We start from the raw sequence: 20,431 nt of genomic DNA, 5'->3' as shown, positions 1-20,431 counted from the left end.
CGATGAACAGTTTAGCAGAGTTGGGGCAGGATTAGAGATAACCACCCTATCTTTACGTGAAGTGAGCTATGGTTACGAAACGAATAGCACATATCCAACCTTTGTTGGAAAGGATTTTGGATCCAAAAAAAAATGAGTAGCAATTTATATGAATGAATTTTCCAAACTGTTATATAAAGTATTTGAGTTTTTGTATGAAGTTGAAAGTATGGTTGCTAAAAACATGTTTTTTTTGATTATGTAGAAGATTGTGTGTTGGCCTCTGAAAAAAATATTTGATCCCTTTTCTGTCTCTTGTAGGAAGGGTTTACTATAACATTATGATTAAGGAAATTATGTATGCTATTTATGTTATTTGTATCTGTATCTGTTGAAGGTTAACATAGTTCTTCATTCTTTTTCTCCCCACCCTTTCCTCTTATCCCCTCACTTTATTTTATTACCCTAATTCACTCTTTTTTCCCTATGTTCTAATTTATTTTTTTATTCATTTGTCTCTTCTCTATCCGGCCTTTCCTTCTTTCCCATCTGTTAAATCTCAGTTGTGCAAGTAAAGGAGAAGTGATTGAGGAACCTGGATCTCCAGAAAAAGATGTTAAATGCAGCATGAAGCACAAACCCCAGTCGGTGTCCTCCTCTGTGTTACCTGCCGCGGTGTCCCCCACCTTGTCACATGTTGTGAATCGGAGCATGACATCAGGTCCCACAACCATTCTACATGGCACACTGACTTTAACGACCAGGCCCAAAGATGCGCTCACCACGCCAAAGCGAAACCCAGACTCTATGTACCCCTCAGGTGAGGATGTGAGGGTTAGCTGTGATACCTAAGGCTGGAAAAAGTAACATCCGAGATATACCATTGTTGTCTAAGGGACTTTTTTAGTGTTTGTCAGTATGCTTGTTGGCCAGCAAGCTCTTTGAAGGGATAATTTACGGTCCCACTGCAGAAGACCGCCTGCAGTTGTCACAGCTATAAGGCAACAACCATCTGCAATTCCACCCTTTCTTGTCCTGTCTCTGATCGTAAATAAAGGTGTATTTAGCATATTACTTCTGAGTAATGACAGCAATACATAGGAGATCTTCGCACACTTGGGTGAGGATATCTGTGCCTTCACCAGAGAGGCTATTTTTAATGCACCCCGTGGACAAAGTTATTTGTTTTTCAAAAACAAACTCCCCAGCAGGAAGTTGACTTTGAAATACAAAGTACAAATGGCTCTGACGTGTTGACACTTTTCTACCAGAGAACGGGCAACGGAAGCAGCATTTGTTTGGTTTCCTGTAGAGGACTGCCAGATTTTCCCTAGCAATCCCAACCAGGAATAAGCATTTGCAATGTAATAAGTCTCTCATTTGTGAAAGTTAGAGCTATTGGTAAAGTAATTAATAATGTTTTTTACGTATGCTTATTTTTTTGCAGTAGAGTGGATGTATGTTGTTTGTAGTGGAAGTATGTTGTTTGTATTGGAATTGTTACCTGTGAAATTGTGTGGTTTAAGGGTATTTGTGTTTTGGAATTATGTGGTATGATGAATATATATTGGTGAGAGTTGTATAGAATATATTGAAAGTAATATGGAGAGGGATAGGTAGTTTGTGTATGAAGTGGTGAGTGAACACTGGAGATAGTAGTTGCAAAAGTGTGTGTGAAAGAGTGAAAAAGGGTAGAGAATGTTGAAGGCGTAAAAAGAGGCCGTGTTTGTGTAGGTAGAAGACACCGAAAGCAGAGGAAGGTAATGCATGTTAGAGGTGCTAATTTTTTTTAAATTATTGGTGATGAAACTGTGCTAAAAGACGTGAAGTGAATGAGTATGGGAAATGATGGATTAGTGTGTGAGAGCGAGATAGTGTTGTGAGAGGGAGAGAGAGAGAGAGAGAAAGAAAGAGAGAGAAAGAAAGAGAGAGAAAGAAAGAGAGAGCATGAGTAGTGTAAGTGTTAATTAGAGGGCGGTGGAAGTGATGATAGGTGGATTTGAAGTTAGGTTTAGTATTTATAGGAAGGTAGCCTGTGTTAGTAGGTAATTTGGAGAGTAGAGATGGATTTTGAGGGCTTTATGTGTGGGGGTAGTGGAATTGTGAGATGTTAGGGGTTAATGGGCATGTGAGATATAGATGATAGAGGTACTATTTTGTTTTTATTGTAATTGCTAGTTGTGTGCTGAAATTGTGTGTTGTTTAGTGTATTTGTGTTTTGGAATCATATGGTATGGAGATTAGATAGTGCTGAGAGCTGTACTGAATATTTCAAAAGTAATTTTGAGAGGGTCAGGTAATTTGTGTATGAATTGGCGATTAAACACGAGAGAGTAGTAGAGAAAGTGTGTGTGACTGAGTGAAAGAAGGGAAGAGACGCTTGTAGATGAATAAAGAGGTCGTGTTTGTGTATGTTGGATGTTGACAAGACACTCCTTGATGCGCTCTGAGTAGAAGTTTGTGAATCCTTATGGCTGGCAGCCAACTTCTTGACTTCGAATAGATGATAGGCAAAGGTGGTCGCCTGCTTTGACCTGAGAAGGCTCTTAGTGCAAGATATAAGTACAGCACAACAAAGCAACTCCCACCTACGTGGCACTCACCAGTTGCTCTTTGGAAGTGTTGGTGCCCCCAGGGATTAGGCGCCACCCATTACTCCGCCATATGAATGGCTGGCCTGCTGCCTCACAATATTTTCACTGGACAGAGCCTTAGCAGGCAGCAACCTTTGGCTTTAGAGTTGGTCAACAGAAGATTGGTACGCACGATAACTGCCATAGAAGAAGGACAAATAGACACGGTAATGCGAATATGGGCCATAGGAAGTGAAGACAGCCTATGGATTACAAAAACACTGAGTGTTTCTTTAGTTATGGAAATAAATCAAAATCCCGACAGTTGGATTACAAACAGGCATGAAAATGTCTTGCTTGTGGGGTCATGATATGAACCTGTGAGAATTAGTAAACTTATTTTTTATTTGTGTCTAATGGGCCCCATTAGTTCGGTGCGTCTGCTGCATTTTGGAGGGAATTGTCCTTTTGTTGAACGAATATCACTTTCTTGATCACTGATCAATAGTTATGGTGGTGCTTGATGACCAACAGGAATCTCACATGGCAAAGGAGGAGCTATTTAACCCAACAAAAGCCGGTGTTTACGCAGGACAGAAAGATGAACCAATTAAAAAGATGGGCGGTGCTCCAAGCCCATATTCTAGGTTCAGCATGTGTTGAAGAGACAGTGCATGTGCTGCTTAGCGAGACCAAACATAGATGATGGAATAGCTGCCCTAAAGAGGGTGGACGGTCTAACATGCATTGGCCTAAGACCTAGCAGCTGCACTTTTTGATATATTTTGTGTCTGCCATCATCTACAAGAGCCCCTGACTCATTAATATCTGAGTGATCAATTTGCCTCCCATGGCTGTAAACTTCCTGTCTGAAAGATAGCTCTCCTCTCTAAGGCTGTAATTTTTGTATCTGTGAGATAGCTTTAGTAAGACTGCAACCTTTGTGTCTGGGAAGGAGTTCTCTTGTGTAAGTCTGAAACCTTTGTGTTTAAGGGCTTGCTCTGCAACACGTCTTTGATGGGTGACTGATTTATGTTGACAAGGGTGTCACTTCATCGTAAAAAGAGCTGTCACAATCTGTTTACCAATCCTTTGCAGTCATGGCTGAGTTACATTTTCTCAGTGTACAGTTGATATGCATGTAAATATTTGCTATACCATGCATATTTTAATATGAACCACACATTTTTAATGCATGCATCCATAAACTTTCAGTCACACCTCTCATGCAATAAATTCCTAAGGAATGCAAATGTTGCTTTAAGAAGCAATGCACTCGTGTTGTCCCTTTTCTGTTTGGAAGTCATAGTGGTAATATCAGTGATGACCCTTCGTGTCAAATGCAATTGTTTATTATTAATTATAGAAAGAGACATGAGACATGAATGCAGTTTATAAGTAGGATTGTCATAGTTCGTTGATCATGTTATGTTTCATTTATTGCTCTAAAGCAGCCTGATGACTATGTAAGCGCTATACAAAAACAAAAATAAATGTAATCACAAAAGGAAATATTAAAATTAATTAAAGTAATCTTACTTATTACAAATCAAATACATCTGTCCCACATATTACGATGTAGTTAACCATATAAATGACTCAAAATTGCAAAAGTGTAAAACAAAAGGAGTGGTAAGCATAGTTGGTTCATTAAAAAGGACCGTTTTTCTTGCAGTAAGACATTGATGAGAGTGAGAAATGGCTTGCAATACAGGTTCATGTGTGTATATGAGCCTCAAAAGCAGCCTCCAGACACGAGCTTCAAAAGCAGCCTCCAGACACATTGATCAATCTTTTTAACACCAGGGGATTCAGAAAGCCAGGACCTAGCAATGTATCGAGCTGGTGCTCTCCGATCATAAATACCTGCCCCAGCCCCTCCTCCTTCTCTGATCAAAGTTATAAGCATGCACACCAGCTTCCTCCCTCAGGCCCAGGCTGATCTGTGGCAGTATAAACAATGTGCAATGCGGGAGGTCTGAGCTCCTAAAATAATACATTCATGCTCCTGACCGGTCCCATCAGGTAAGCAGAGGCACCAAAAACACTTACGGACAGGTATCTCCGAGACCCAACCACCCCCCGGCCCATGAATGTCCTCGGACCCTCCCACCTGTACCTCCATCATCCCGCATTGCTAAAGACAGCGCACACCACACTTTCTAAAACTTTTTGAGTTAAGGGTCATAAAGCCCTGGCCGTGTTTATTATGTGACTAGCAGCCCGTCCCGACGTTGTCCGGGGATGAAATGTAATGTGTGCAATGTTTGTAATAGTAAATCCTAATTTATGTGGCGCCGAGTGAATTCCGCATTTCTGAAAGCTGTGACCCTTTTTTTAGGTGTGCCCCCTCTGACAACGCCAAGGCTCACAAATGAGTAAAGTTTTGTTTTTGTTATCGCCGCAAGTACTGTGAGTGTTATCAGTAATGGAGCGTGAATGTGCGCGCACATTAAAATCCAAGACCATTCATTTTGTGTTTTTTGTTTTGGCCCAGGCCCCTCTGACAACGGTGACGGCCACAAAGGCGTGAATGTTGCGCCGAGTGAATTCCGTGATTCTGAAATCCGCGCCCCTTTTTTTTAGGCCTGCCCCCTCTGAGAACGCCGAGGCTCACAAATGACTAAAGGTTTGTTTTTGTTAGCGCCGCAAGTACTGTGAGTGTTATCAGTAATGGAGCATGAATGTGCGCGCACAGTGAAATCCGCGCAGATTTTGTTTTTGTTTTTGTGCCAGGCCCCTCTGACAACGGTGACGCCCACAAAGGTGTGAATGTGACGCCGAGTGAATTCCGCGCTTGTGAAAGCCGTGCCCCTTTTTTTAGGCCTGCCCCCTCTGACAACGCCGAGGCTCACAAATGAGTGAAGCTTTGTTTTTGTTAGCGCGGCAAGTCGGCAGTTAGCGCGGCAAGTCGGCAAGTACTGTGTTAACAGTAATTATCCGTGAATGGGCGCGCACAGTGAAATCCGCGCCCATTTGTTTTGGGCCATGCCCCTCCGACAACGGTGACGACCACAAAGGAGTAATGTGAAGTGTAGTTTGAGACGCCCATCGCTACTTTGACACGCCCATCGCTGACAGCATAACGCCAACGCCCACAAGAGACTACTTTACCCCTAAGGTTCTTTGACCTTTCTAATGTATATGGTGGCCAGCTGTATAGCCTATGTCCATCTGCTGCAACTCCCCTTTACAATGCTGTATTGGGTGTTGTGATTGGTACTGTACTTCTTGAGATTACCCGCCTCAAAGGTTTCAGCTCTCTCTTTATAATAATAGTATAGATAACTCATATTAAAAAATGCACTCAATATCACTTTACAAATATTATATGAGGAAACCCCATAAAAAACGTACAGTATTATTTACAATTTTGATGGATGGCTAACCTTAACATAGACTCTAATACATGCAAATACCTAACCATATCTAGCCTTCCCCTGAGTATCCAGCATTGAGTGTATGAGTGAGATCATAATCAGTCAACCTGTGTGGGCCCCTTCCTCATGGGAGGGGCCCACCCCTTGCATCCCACCCCAGAGTAAGCTTGTGCAGGGGCCCCGTCTACCCATCAGGTTACCTACCTCGGGCAGCCCCTATACTCTCATTATTCTCCTAAGGGCCTGTGCTAGCTTGGTGCCCATGTGCCCGTGCGGAGATTGGCCATAAGGGCCTGTTGACAGCGAGCACTCCCAGACCCCTATACCCTGAAGCCTTCAGCCGATTTGCTGCAAGCACCCCTGGAGGGCCCGTGACACCACTGTCCCACCTATCCCAAGTAAAAGGATGCCTTCTATTGACCCAAAGTGCCCCACCAATCATGACCTCACCCTCGACCTAGGATAGATCAATAGATACGACAAATAAAACGCCAAATAGCTGAATAAGAAAAGTTAATGCACATGCAACAGAAAAGAGCTAACAAAAACGCCAACTTAAATATTGCGAAGCTGAAAGAGAAAGTTACTTCAAACATGAGACAGGAAAAATTAAACCACAAAGCAATCTGCTGTCTAAGGGGAAGGTGTGTGGGACGAACAAAAGTAGTTCTGGTTCCCCGATTGGGGGACCAGTGGCATCCTGTTCGCGAAGCGGACAAGTAGAAACGAGACTGCTTCACCGCTCCGCAGCCACTTTTTATGGGTGGGGCCCAGCACGAACTGCAAAGGAAGTGACCTGGAAGTGCTTAGACTGGTTCTGGGTCGCCGCGCACCCGAGGCACAATCCCTGACGCCAATACTGGCTGGTGGCAGCAGCATCACACGCAGCAGCCCGCAATCTCTCGGGCTGGTCTGATGCGACCACCATAGGCGCAGCTCCCCCAATGTGGGGCACCTTGTCATATGGCCAAGTATCGCTGAGACCCATCCCCCTCATGAATGACCTCGGACCCTCCCACCTGTACTTCCACCATCCCTCATTGCTAAAGACAGCACACACAACACTTTCTAATTTACTATTTTGAGGGATGGTTAACCTTATCATACACTCTAATACAAAGAAATTTCTTACCATATCTAGCCTTGTCCCTCCATATCCAGCATTGAGCCTAGGAGTGAGGTCATGACTTGTCATCCTGTGTGGGCCACTCCCTTAGAGAATGGGGCCATTCCCTTGCATCCCGCCCCCAAGTAAGCTTGTGCAGAGGGCCTGTCTGCCCGCCAGTTTCCCTACCTTGGATACCCCTCATTACCCCCCCAAGGGCCTTTGCTAGCTTGAGGCCCATGTTCCAGTGCGGAGATTGGCTGTAATGGCCTGTTGGCAGCGAGCACTCCCACACCCCGCATTCTCTAGCTGACTTGCTGCAAGCACCCCCTGGAGGGCCCCGTGACACTGCTGTCCCACCTATCCCAAGTAAAAGGATGCCTTCTATGGACCCGAAGTGCCCCACCAATCATGAACTCAGCGGCCAGAGGCCAGCATAGTTCACCTACTAACTGGCCTCCCCCCACGATGGTCATGTCAAAGTGGCTAATGTACACAATTGTGAGGACGTTTCCAAGAAATATCTAATTACCAAGTTTAGAGAGGTGAACCCCAATCCTGGACAAAGAAGCGCGCCCCTTGGATGCACCCACGTGGGATAGTCCGCAATCTTGGCGACCTGAACAGCTTATCAACTTTCTTATTAAGCCGATTGATGAAGTGATTAATGTTCCTGACTGACCCACCCCCTCTCCATTGTAACCGTGGGATGATGTGGCACCAAGCGATGATTGACTGAGGGAGTGTCTTTGCCAACCAGCCCATTTCTGTGATCAACAGTTCAAACAATTCCCTCCTGCCAAGGTGCACCAAATAATTGCCTCCAAGATGCATTACCATGATCATATTGGGCGTACATCCCTTGAGTAGCCGTGATTCAAGTGTAAGCCCCCAATGTGCCAACGTAGCCCTCCTTGCCCGTGGAAAGATACATGGTAGCCCACCTGGGGGCCCAATCTTCGAAGCTACCTGCAAAATAAACATGCTTAACCTGCTACACATAAGAATTGTCTATTACGAATACTTCGTCAACTCTGTCACCTCAGTATGCACCAGGTTTGGACAACATCCGGCAGTCGACTTGGCACTTCAGACTTTCCACCTGTGTTGCAGGGCAGGAAAATTGGGAGAGAAGGAAAACACATGACGGTTAGCAGCAATCCTACAGCATGTGAAACCTAACATAATTCATAACAATTGGAGGACCATATGCCGATCCTCTGCTCGCCTGACCCAAGAGTAGTGGGGAGAGGGGTTGGCCTAACGGCTAAGGCGCTCTACCTCGGACCTGGGGATCTGGGTTCGAGTCTCGGTAACGACGCCAAACACCTCCTGTGATTCTGGGCAAATCACTTAATCTCCCGTGCCTAAAATGAAAGTGTGTCCTCATGTAACGTAACTGGTGCTATGTAAAGCGCTCTGATACCTGATTCGGTTCGGGTCTAGTTCGCGCTATATAAAACTCTGCAAAAAAAAAAAAAAAAAGAGTACCATTGCTGTCGCCGCAGTGGCTACCCTAATCCTGAATGAGTGAGAACCGAACTGCATGGGGTCAAATCCCACTGCCAACTGAAGCACCTTGGAAACTGAAATCTCATCAAGGGAGACACATTGACATGCACTAGGAGGCTGCCCCCCTGCCCAAATGGGCCTATGAGCCAAAGATAATTTGAGGTTACCCACAGGACAGCAGGAATTGCCCAGTGCCCTAAGCAAGATAATGTGGGCACCCCTGCTTCCCTGTCTTGGAGCCAGTAGCGTAATAGTAAAAGAACCCTCCAAACATTGCACATGGGCCAGCTGCAGTCCGCCTTGAATGTCCTTGTTCTTGGCCACCAATTTCCTCTCCCTGAAAGCCCCTAGAAGGCTAGCGTATACACTGCCCTGAACAGGCAAGCCTCTTCTGCAGACCTACAGATATTACCTAGGATGCCCAGGACCTCCGCCAGCTTGCCAATAACAATGGGGCTTCTGGCATCTGGCTTTGTCCCTGCAAACGCTGCCATCCCCCAAGACTGGAATGATCTGGTTACATTTAGGTGACCACACAGTCTAAGAAAGAAGAAAGTCAGCGCCATGTGACATCACTCACAAGCTACAGAGTGCCCTTTATCCCATAGGGCTCCCAACAATGACAGACCAGAAGAAGATAAAAGCGAAACCCTCTCCCTCCCAGTCCCCAAGAAACGACAGTAAGCGCTGAATGCCCCCTCATAGGCACGCCTCATCCTGGGTGCTAAACTGGCTGCCACGATGGCCGGTAGGCTTGGGCATGAAGCTGCCACTAATGGTCCAGAAAAGGCGTCAGGAATTAGACTGCTTCTAGGTGGTAATACCTGAAAACCTGCATCTTAAAACGAGATAGAGCATCACCAGCATTATTCAACACACCTGTGACATGCTTGGCCATAAACAATGCATTAAGTTTCAAGCATTGTAGCACAATCTCCTTCAGTAACCTGAGTATCATCTTACATTTGGCTGCTTGTTGATCAATGCATTATACCACCATCATATTATTTAACCAAAATATGGCTGAAGTGTTGCGGAACTGGTCTGGCGAAATGGACAACTCCACCAGGATGGGAAAGATTTCAAGGAAACCAATGTTGGCGACAAGCCCAGACTCCACCCAGGGAGGTGGCCAGCGTTGTGCGCACCAAGCCGGGCCCAGGTTGGCACAAAAGCCTATGCTGCCTGCAGCGTCCTTGAAGAGATCTAGCTCTTTGCTGGCCCTGGTGGGGATGAGCCACACCACCATGCCATTGAAGTCCCTCAGAAATGCCAGCCTAATGCGCATGTTCTGCCGAACCTTGCTTGACAAACTGGTGTTGTGGTGCTTCTATCTCAGGCCGACCATTGCCTGTGCAATGGATCACGAGAACGGGCAGACCATGGGAATGATCCTTAAAGTGAAATTGAGCTTCCCAACCACCTTCTGCAACTATTGAACATGACCTTCTTTGTACCCAAACAATCCTGCAAGGCCTGGGAAAAGTTAAGGGAGCTGTGACACACCAGCCTCTGAATCTTGTTCAGTCCCAAGGAGCTCAATGCCCGTTGCAGGCTCCACATTCTTGCCTCTTGCTAAGGCAACCCTAAATTGCCTCATTAATGCACTGAAAGACTACAATGCATTCCTGCAGACCAGGACAAATCAAGAGGAGGAAATAATCCAGATAAGCCAAGACTCACAGGTTGCCCTTTCTCCATCTAAATGCCCATTCGAGGAAGGAACTGACCTTCTCGAAATTGGACCAGAGACCGAGCAAACCACAGGCATGCATTTATCAAAATAATATGCTCCCTCAAACTGGAAACCTAGCAGGTGAAAATCCTGTTTGTGCACAGGGAGTAGGCAGAAAGCTTATATGTCTAACTTTGTCAGGAGAGTGCCCAGCCCCAACTCTTGGATCATAACACTTGCCTGGTCCAAGGAAGCATACTTTACAGAATATAATGTCCAATTAATTGCCTTGTTTACTAACTGACCCCTAGGAGCAGAGAGGTTACATATTAATGTAAACTCCCCTAGATCCTTCTTGGGCACTACCCCTAAGGGAGAGCAAAGCCTTCCAGGGGTACTAAATCATCTGGGCCGTCCTCTCTTGCCAGGCCCACCTCCTTGACAATCTTTGCCTCAGCTTCCTTCCGGCTTGACCTTAGGGACTGCTGGTTCTTGCAGTAGGACATGCCCACACATCCCAGGGCTGGTATCTGGAAACCCTCTCTGAAACCTTCTAACAAGCCCTGGGCTGCTACCGGGTTACTCTACACATTAAGCCATTGGACCATTGCCAACCAATTGACAGGGGGGGGGCTTGACTAAAAGTGGGTCATCAATGCTGTTTTTTGCCCCCTTTATCCTTGGACTTCCTGAAACACTTTGATTCGGGATGGGAGGACAAGCCGCAGAAGGAGCAAGCGTGTTTGAACTTGACTGTACCGTGAGGCCTGGGACAGGAACGCTTGTTGAAATCCCAACATGCCTGCCCCCCCTCCCCGGGCTGCAAAAGGTACCTGAGCAAAAGGGCTGACTGGGGGGCAGCGTCCAGGTGCTGATCCTTCATTTGATGCAGCCATAGGACAACATCAACCTGATTCCAGTCCAAAGTGGGGCTAGTTGCCTTAACTCTCCTGAACTCTCTGTCATACTCCTTCCATCCCATGCCCCCATATTTGTCATGCGCGCATGCAATCCTGCTTTGGCCACATGCCAATTGCATGCTCAGATTATTAAAATGCTCAGCTAGGATTGCCTGATAAATCGAGAACCCTATTAACCAATTCACTAACGTTTCCTCCTCCCTCTTCTTGTATGGCGAGTGGTCACAGTCCCTGGAATGAGCACACTCCTTGCACTGCTATGCTTCCTCCCTAATAGGCACATTCTGGTGTAAGTCAAAATTGTCAACATATGCCCCTCTCCAAATTTTTTCTTCCACCTCGGCCATGACATGCCAGCCCAGCTGGTCATGTCCCGACTGTACCTCCCCTACACCTAAACTCCGCAACAGAGTTGTCGTGCCTGGATTCCGAGGATCCTGGGCCTTTGGAGCATCCTCCGTCAATGCTGCACCACCCTGCGCACCTTCAAGTAGGATCTTGACAGCCACTGATGGCCCCTGGCTCATCGCCTGTGAGACCCCGGTGACCTAACACACTAAGACCTCTGAGGCCGTGCCGGTACCCCTCCCAATGCAGCAGGGCCGATGTGAACAACTTGAGCCCCTGATCCCTCAAAGTGTACAACCATCCTCCTGGCCTTTTCCAGATTGTCACCTCCAGTGGCAGGAGCCCACCCCCCAGATTGGTCACTAAATCTTGCGGGCTGGGGGACCCCATCGGAGTCACCCATATTGCCAAACAACTATTGCCACTCTGCACACTCCCTCCACCAGCCACTGGACCCATTACGGCTGAGACACTACCTTGTGCCAACACTGGGTCCAGGGTACCCGGCCCCAAGGGCGACTTCCTCGGAGACGCCTCCACTGGCACCCCCACTCTCCTCTCCGAGGGAGCAGCTACTTCCTCGCCGGGATGCGCCCCAGGGAGCCTCTCTACCCCCTTCTGCTAGCCTGCCACCTAGCTCTCTTAGGGACAGGGGGAAAAGCTGACTTAGGGGCCACTGCGGCTCTCCGGCGCCTCTCCCCTGATGACTCCACCCCCCCCCTGCCTCTCCGCAGGTCGGCGTTCCCTTAATGCCACCAGGGACTCGTCCATAGCATTCATCCTGCGCATCATAGCGTCCAAAAGCATTTTCATGCGCATGCGCTTCGCGCCCTTCTGCACTATCCCTGCTATCTCTGCACCCGCAGAAGAATCAAACAAAGCCCCACAGAAAACTGCGCAAAAAACAAACCACGCCTTCTAAAATACGTGTTTGTAGGTAATGCACAAAATGTAACACTCACAAGCCACAGAAACCCAGGACACCTCTGTAGCCCAGAACACACCACCACTGCCCACAACACAGCACAGGGAAAACCCATCTACTTTTCAGTCCCCTCAGCAGCAGTGCCACAAGCCAAGGCTGACCTCCCAACCAAAATCAAATGCCAGGCTTAAAAAACGATCTCCCAGCCAAAATCAAAGTGCAAGCTGTAAAAACAAATTACTAAGAACCAATTACAGGCCCACAAGTCCCTTCCCCCTCACCCCGGCCTCCCAGAGCCATAGTAGTTCCATCGGTACGCCTCTGCCCACAGCTTTCCCAAAACCAAATGTCACACAGACAAGTATGTTGGGATGAAGAAGTTGCAAGTTTATTTGTAGAACAAATAACAGGATGGGTTAACTGACAGGCGACCCCCTACACCCCGCAACCCCTTGTTGCAGGGAGCCTGAAGTTGAGCCAAAGAAACAGACACCAGCGGCCATAGCCCGGTGTGGTACCTGGAAGGAAATCCTCCCACCGGCGGACCTATCGTCCACCCACCCCACCCTCCGGACAAGGGAGAGTTAACTCACACCTTCCCATCCGGACGGGGCGCTATCGGCAAGCCCCCGGTTGCTCAGGCTTACAACCGCCCTAAGGACTAACGGGGCGCCGTCGAAACCAAGTCCCCAAGAAGGGCCCCTTGGATTATGTATGACTCAGCACGGTGCGTTTCGCACTGGGGCTTCAGGTCCTGTTCATGCGCCTGTCCTGTATGGGGATCGCCTTGTAACTCCTCCTGCAACAAGAGAAAACATGAATACATTATTACTGTCCCCCCCTCCCCACTTCCCCCCTTTTCAGCGGGTGAGCGGCAGGGAGGGGAGCTGAAAAGCGCGGGCCTCGCGTCCGACGGGGAAGGGGAGGGGGCGGGGCAGCCTAACGACCTTACGGCTGGCGAGGAGCAGCCAGAGGAGCGACTGACTAGTGTGGGGGCAGCAGCAAAGAGAGCGCGTGGTGGGAGGGGCTACCTTTATATCCTGACCCAGGGGGCCGCCCCTCACCCTTATCGTTGACGCCCCCCACCTCCCCGCCTCCATCCCCGGAATGGGCAGCCGGCTGCCCACGGACCTACTACGGGGTCTGCCCTCCTATGGGGTCCCCTGCAGGGACCGTGGGCATCCTGCATAGTAGTTCCAACGGTACGCCTCTGCCCACAGCCTCCCCAAAACCAAATGACACACAGCCAAGTATGTTGGGATGAAGAAGTTGCAGGTTTATTTGTAGAACAAATAACAGGATGGGTTAACTGACAGGCGACCCCCTACACCCCGCAACCCCTTGTTGCAGGGAGCCTGAAGTTGAGCCAAAGAAACAGACACCAGCGGCCATAGCCCGGTGTGGTACCTGAAAGGAAATCCTCCCACCGGCGGACCTATCGTCCATCGACCCCACCCTCCGGACAAGGGAGAGTTAACTCACACCTTCCCATCCGGGCGGGGTGCTATCGGCAAGCCCCCGGTCGCTCAGGCTTACAACCGCCCTAAGGACTAACGGGGCGCCGTCGAAACCAAGTCCCCAAGAAGGGCCCCTTGGATTATGTATGACTCAGCACGGTGCGTTTCGCACTGGGGCTTCAGGTCCTGTTCCTGCGCCTGTCCTGTATGGGGATCCGCTTGTACCTCTTCCACAGCCCTGGGCGTGGCACCCGCTGTGCCCAGCGCCCCCACTACCTAGCCCCCTATTCTCCTCTACCTGCATCCTGCTGTTTCCAGTGCCTCCCCTAAATCTAGTAGGAATATTGCCATGCCTACTTTGGACAAATGTACCCCGTCAGATTCCCAGCAACCAATGGATTTGGCATGCAGTAAGCCGTGCCTGATGAAACCCACCCTTCGCATTTCAGCAAATTTGCGCATAGCTGCGTTTACGCGCCTGCGGGTAACTTCTAGCGCCTCCTGCGAGATCGCCCCATGCCATATAGGTCTGGGAGTTATTTCCGACCACAATACGCTGCATGGTCCCAGTTCACTGCTCAAGATGCTCAAGTCTTTCCTCATTGCATCTAATAAACGCCTCTTGCCTAACGTTACCAGGTCATTCCCCCCTAGCTGCACCACTAAGATGTTTGGCGGCGGTCTATTCTCCCTCAATGTCCTACGCAGCGTCGCTAAGAGTGCCGCCCAATGCATTCCGGGGAGGCCAAACCAGGATATACTAGTGTTGGTGAAGCCATGCGTGGAGAAGTGTGGCTCAATGGTTAGAGCGGCAGACCCTGATGCAGAGGTCTGGCCCGAGACCAGGGTTCAATTCCTGCCTCGGCTGGTCTTGGCGGATCTTGGGCTCATAATTCCTCGGACCTGATTTCTCGCCTCGGTGCCTACTCTAAGCATGGGTCCCACGCTGCAACTCTGGGCAATAGCTTGCTTAGTCTCCACAACGGCCCCCTACAGCGCTAGGGATGCCTGGTTGCACCCTGGGGATGCCCAGGAGTGGACATTTCACAGGGAAAAACCAGGAAGGGTTCCCTAGCGGTATGAGTACAGCGCCAGGACACTCAAGAGTATCAGTGCATTTTACAAATACGTCTACATTTACATTTACATTTACATTTACAAGTGCTTGCATTCACCCATCTCGCCAGTCTTGTGACATAAGAGTGCCCCATCACCCACACCTCTGTTCCTGCAATAAAACACAATGGGTTGCAAGATTATAGTTTATTTGAACACTTCAAAGCACTGCAAAGTAAAACAACCACCAAAACGTGGCAACTGTAATCTATAATTCACATTGTACCATAAACCAGAAAAGGCCACCTAACCATGGCATACGTAAACATATTCTCTCTTTGTCTACACGTTCCCTATCTCACTTCTGCTAACAGGGCGTATTGCACTCACTGGTCTCACATATCTTTTGTAGCAGTTGGAGTCCCACCGCCCTACCCTCTTAATCGCCTCGGCTGGAAGACCTTCCCTGAAAGCTGTGGTAGCCGCCCCTATCCTGAAAGAGTGGGAGCTGAACTTGGCCCCTTTTGTCGTGTAGCCTGCCAAGAATAGGCACCCCTGCATCACATGCTCTACATGGTATTTCGTGACCGGGGAGCCGTCTAAATGTATCAATAGCAGCACCTCTGTACATGGGCGGCAAGACAAGAAGGCGGCTAGCAGGGCCACCGGGCAGTAGCTGTCGTTGCCCAGGCGATGTAATGAAATGCTCCTACCCTTGCCTGCCAGGTCTGTCTTTGAGAATTGTAAGTAAAACTCTACTGATTCAGCTGTTAGTCATACATCCTTCATCTGCAGAGCCCTAGAGTTCATCTCTTTCTTGGAGCGAGCCACCAACTCCCCCATTCTAAAGGCTCCAAAAAACGCTAGGCTGAATGTCACTGCGAAGAGGGATGCTTCGTAGGCAGAGTGGGTGACCGTGGGAAGGGCATCTAGCATCCTTTTTAATGTCTCATAATCAATAGGGGCCCTTTGGTCTACTGATTTGGGCATCACTCTTGCCCAACCTTTGAGCGCTGCCCTGGTCGTAAATAATGTGGTGGGGTCCTTCTGACCTAACAGCCTGGCATGATGCCCGATGGCCGACAGGTGACCAGCCATCCACGAGTGGCTCTTCCCCTCATCCTTCTCCCAAACCATGAATGCGTGCACCCTGGCAACCTGTATTGAAGCCTCCTGCTCCCAAGGGCCCATGATTTCACAAAATGTTTTTACGTAAGTCTGATATCTTCTCATAGTCCGGGGTGCCAGGGACATCTCGCCTAGCTCTCTAATGCGCTGCGCCACCGCAGCAGGTTCCAGAGCTGAGCCGGGAAAGGTGTCATCTCCTCCCTCGCTCTCGGCCAAGCCTCTCGAAACCGCTGCCAATGAAAACGTGAAAGGGCGTCAGCAGCCGTATTCTGGACTCCTGGGATGTGCCTAGCTCTACATTCCACGTTATTGTACAGACATACTTTGACTAATTCCCTAAGTAAGCATAAAACAAGTGCACAAGAGGCAGACTGGGAGTTGATGGCTTGGACCACAGCCATGTTGTCGGACCACAGGACCACCCTTTTTGCAGTTAACAAGGCAGGCCAGAGGTGGAAAGCAACTATAATTGAGAAGAGTTCTAATACCGTTATGTTGGCAGTTATCTTTTTCTTTCTCCACGCGTTGGGCCATTTCGCTGCGCACCACTCCCTGTCGAGGATTGCGCCAAAACGCTCCCTGCCTGACGCGTCAGTAAACAGCGTCAGCTCCTGGCTGCTGGTCCAGGGATCCCTCCATATGATGGAGCCATTGAACTGCTCAAGGAAATCCCCCCACATCCTGAGATCCTCTTTAACCCCCAAGCTCAGCCTCACTTGATGGTGTCTGCGTTTTATTTTGGCAACTGTCCTGGCTAACCTGCGCGCAAAGGCTCTACCCGCTGGAATCACTTTGGTGGCGAAGTTTAGTCTGCCATGCAAGCTTTGTATATCGTCCAGTGACACTTTATCTTGCCCCAGTACTGCCCGGATCTGAGCTGCCAGTTCCGTGACTTTATCTGCTGGAAGCCTAGCCTCCCCTACCTTGGTGTCGATTTCCACACCTAGGAAAACTAGTACCTGCGCTGGCCCCACTGTCTTCCCCGGAGCCAATGGCACCCCCAGATGTTCCGTCATTTCCTGGAATTTTGCTAGTGCCTCAGCGCAGTCTAGTGTCTCTGCTCTACCTACAAACAGGAAGTCATCGAGATAATGAGTCACGCTCTCAACCCCTTCCATCTCTTGGAGTACCCACTGGAGGAAGGTGCTAAAGGCCTCAAAAAATGCGCATGAGATGGAGCAGCCCATGGGCATGCACTTGTCATAGTAGTAATTATCACCCAGCCCAAAACCCAGTAAGTGTTGGCTGCTGGGATGCACTGGCCACGAGGCGGAAAGCCGACTCAATGTCAGCTTTGGCCAGCCAGGCCCCTTTGCCAGCCTTACGTACGAGGTCCATGGCCACATCGAATGAACAGTACGAAACGGAGCACACCCCTTCCTCCAAGTTGTGGTTGATCGACTCGCCTTCGGGGTAGGACAGGTGGTGTATCAGTCTGAACGCCCCAGGCTCTTTTTTGGGCACTATCCCCAGGGGAGAGACTACGAAGTTGTCGAGCGGTGGCTGTGAAAAGGGACCAGCAACCCTCCCCAGCTCCAGTTCCTTAAAAACCTTTGCTCTCACCACCTCAGGATTGTCCTTAGCTGATTTCAAGTTCTCTGCGTCTCGTGCCACCGGTGCCCCTATGTACGGTATGACAAAACCTTCAGCAAACCCACCCAGGAGCAGTCTCCCATCCAATCTATTCAGGTATTTATTCAGCAGGGTAATCAGTCGATCCAGTTTTATTGGTGAGGGCCCCTTCACTGCGCTGATCTTTGTAGCTAACCGGCTGAGGGGGCAGTACTTGGGCAGTACAGGGCTGGTGAAGGCTTGGTGGGCAGCGGTAGGGGGGGTGGAGGTGGGGCGGGGGGGGGAGGGCAGCTGGCGCACCTATGCTACTTATTCTGCCAGGACCCGCCCCTACCCCCGTGCTGACTACCTTGCTTATGTCCCTTGGGTGTCCTGCAAGTTCCTGCCTGGTGTTGCCCTCCACAGTTGCTGCATGTGTGTGTGAACTTGCAGGATTTTCCCCAATGGCAATGCCCGCTGTTAAACAATCTGCATGACCCTGCAAGATACTTCCAACCTCCCCTTCTTTGACCTCTCCCCCTTTGGCCACCCCGAAAGGGCGGAGTGCTTTGCTCTGTGTGAACCGTTGTGTTACTCTTTTCAGGTGCCGCTACCTGCGTGTCCTGCCCTTTGCTGTTTGTTGCTACGCCTTGAAGCGCCCTAGACCCCATATGGTCCATCCACAGCTGCACCTCTTTGTGATCCCAGCGCATGTTAGGCGACCTGGACATCTTCTTCCTGAACTCCCTGTCGTAATTCAACCAACCTACACCCCCCCACTTTTTCGCCTCGTTATGGATTAGTCTACCGTACTGGACTAAGGCCGGTCCCTGATCTGACATTTTTTCCAAAATGACTGCAGACAATATAGCAAATGCTTCCAACCAAGTGTCAATCGACTTTTCTGGCCAGGGCTGAAATCTAACTTTTTTGCCGTCTTCTTTTATCCCTGCCCTACGTACGTCTGTACCTTGCTGACCTAACATGAGTAGTGAGAAAATATCAATGAACTCCCTTTTCCATATTAATTCTTTTGCCGCCAGCGGGACCTCCCAGGACAAGGAGGATCGCCCTGACAACAAGGGAGCGTCCAGCACCACCTCCTCCTCACTGCTTGGCAATGCGGGTGAGGATGCTGGTGTCGTCGTAGGGGGAATCGGTACCAACGGGGGAATGGGCACCGTGTTCGGTGAGTGTGGCGCTGGGTGAGCCGGAAGTTCCAGGGATATGGGAGATGTAGCAGGTGATGGTGGTAATGCTGGCAAGGGCGCCGGCGGAGGGTGAGGCAGGGTGGTCAGGACCCTACCCTCCTGCTCCAAGTTGACAACCTGTATTGGTGGTGATCCCACCGGAGCTAACGGTACCACCCCCGGGCTGCTCCCTGGCGGATGGCCGACCGTTTCAGGCGGGAAAGGAACAGATCCCCCATTTCCCCATACATTCGTGGGGCCCACACCTCCACCAGCGCTGTTTGACACACTTTCCCTCATCTCCTTCATAAACACTTCTAGGGTGGACATGATCTTACCAAGATCGCTTCTAGTGGCGTATTCCGCCGGCAGTTGTACGAGATCGTGCATGCCTGATGGACCAGGCACCTCATGTACCACTGCGACTGTCGTTTTTGCTCCGCCCTTCTTTTTCGTCGGCGGTGGGAATTCTTTGTTCGTGGAAACCCTTAACCTTTTTGACGCTCTAGCGTGGCCTGCGCCACCTGTGTCATCATCATCCAAGGCTATAATGTCATTGTGACCACAGGGGGCCGGTGTGCTGGCCTTAAGCAGGTCTGTAGCCCACGCCAGGCCATTAGTCTCAACAAGTTGTAAGAAGATCGCCGCATGCGCCGCTTGTGCGTCCGAAACCGACCCTGATCCTGTGGCAGCTGTTCTCCGTTCGGACATCCTGTGTGGCCTTAACGCTCCTGCAAGAAAAAGTAGTAGTGACCATCCAAACGAATCCTGCCGTGGATCCGTAGTCCCCTACCCTCCTTTCTAACTGTAACCATTCTCTTACTTACTTGGAGCCTCGGGGCCTCGGGTATAAATTGGGTGTCACTAGCCTTCGACTGCGGTGCGGCGATGTCAACTGTGCGTCTCGCTCCTGTATTGATTGATATAAACATCATTTAAGTTTGGCCCCACCCTGTGTCCGGTACCCTAAAGAGGACCCCGGGAGACCGGACCATGAACACCGATCCCCCCCGGTCGCTGTCTGAGACCCCTTTTTTAAAGCAGCGCCCCCTAGCTTATTCATTCTTACCTTATGATTGTGCGATGGCACCGTGCTCTTGCTTCTCTGAATGGATTGCCTATCCCGGCTTTTGCCTGTAATGGGGAACACGCATTATACATGCACTGAGGGCAACGCAACATGACCACAACGAATAGCGTGACTCGCATGCAAATACACAACCTCCCCTCTAAGTTAGTTATGTGCTATAAGGTACCGACCTAACGACATTGTCTGAATTCACCTACGGATGGACACACCTGCCCAGTGTGGTGTTCAAACCTACGAGCCAAACGAATGTGTCTGCCTGGTGAGGCCTGGCCTTGCTGCCAGTTTACCTTATTTTTTTCCAATACACTCGTGCAAAAGGCATTCACATTAAAACGCCCTGTGGACGTCGCCCTTTCGGCCCATGCGGGGGCATGCCACCCAGCTAATGATCTCCCCAGCCTACACCAGCCGCCCCTGCAAGGAAAACCTCTTCAGCCCCAGCGCAGCCTACATTAGTGGACGTGAAATAGAGGAGCGACCGGGTGAAGCGGGACCTTGCCCAAGCCCCATGATATGGTCCGAGTCTGGGCTGTGCGGCGAGC

At 49.6% G+C, this 20,431-nt stretch overlaps 1 protein-coding gene across 1 annotated transcript in view; it reads left to right on the top strand.

Annotated features, from left to right (window-relative positions):
• The window catches only part of TNFRSF4 (TNF receptor superfamily member 4), a 97,874-nt gene that overhangs the window by 68,364 nt on the left and 9,079 nt on the right, over positions 1-20,431 (top strand). The window contains exon 5 of the mRNA XM_078640911.1: positions 543-799. Within this exon, the coding sequence (XP_078497037.1) occupies positions 543-799 (257 nt within the window). The remainder of the gene's footprint in view (positions 1-542; positions 800-20,431) is intronic.

This window comes from Lissotriton helveticus, chromosome 5_1, assembly GCF_964261635.1.
Source record: "Lissotriton helveticus chromosome 5_1, aLisHel1.1, whole genome shotgun sequence".
In the NCBI taxonomy this organism is placed as follows: domain Eukaryota; kingdom Metazoa; phylum Chordata; class Amphibia; order Caudata; family Salamandridae; genus Lissotriton; species Lissotriton helveticus.
This window is presented reverse-complemented; position numbering and strand designations above follow the sequence as displayed.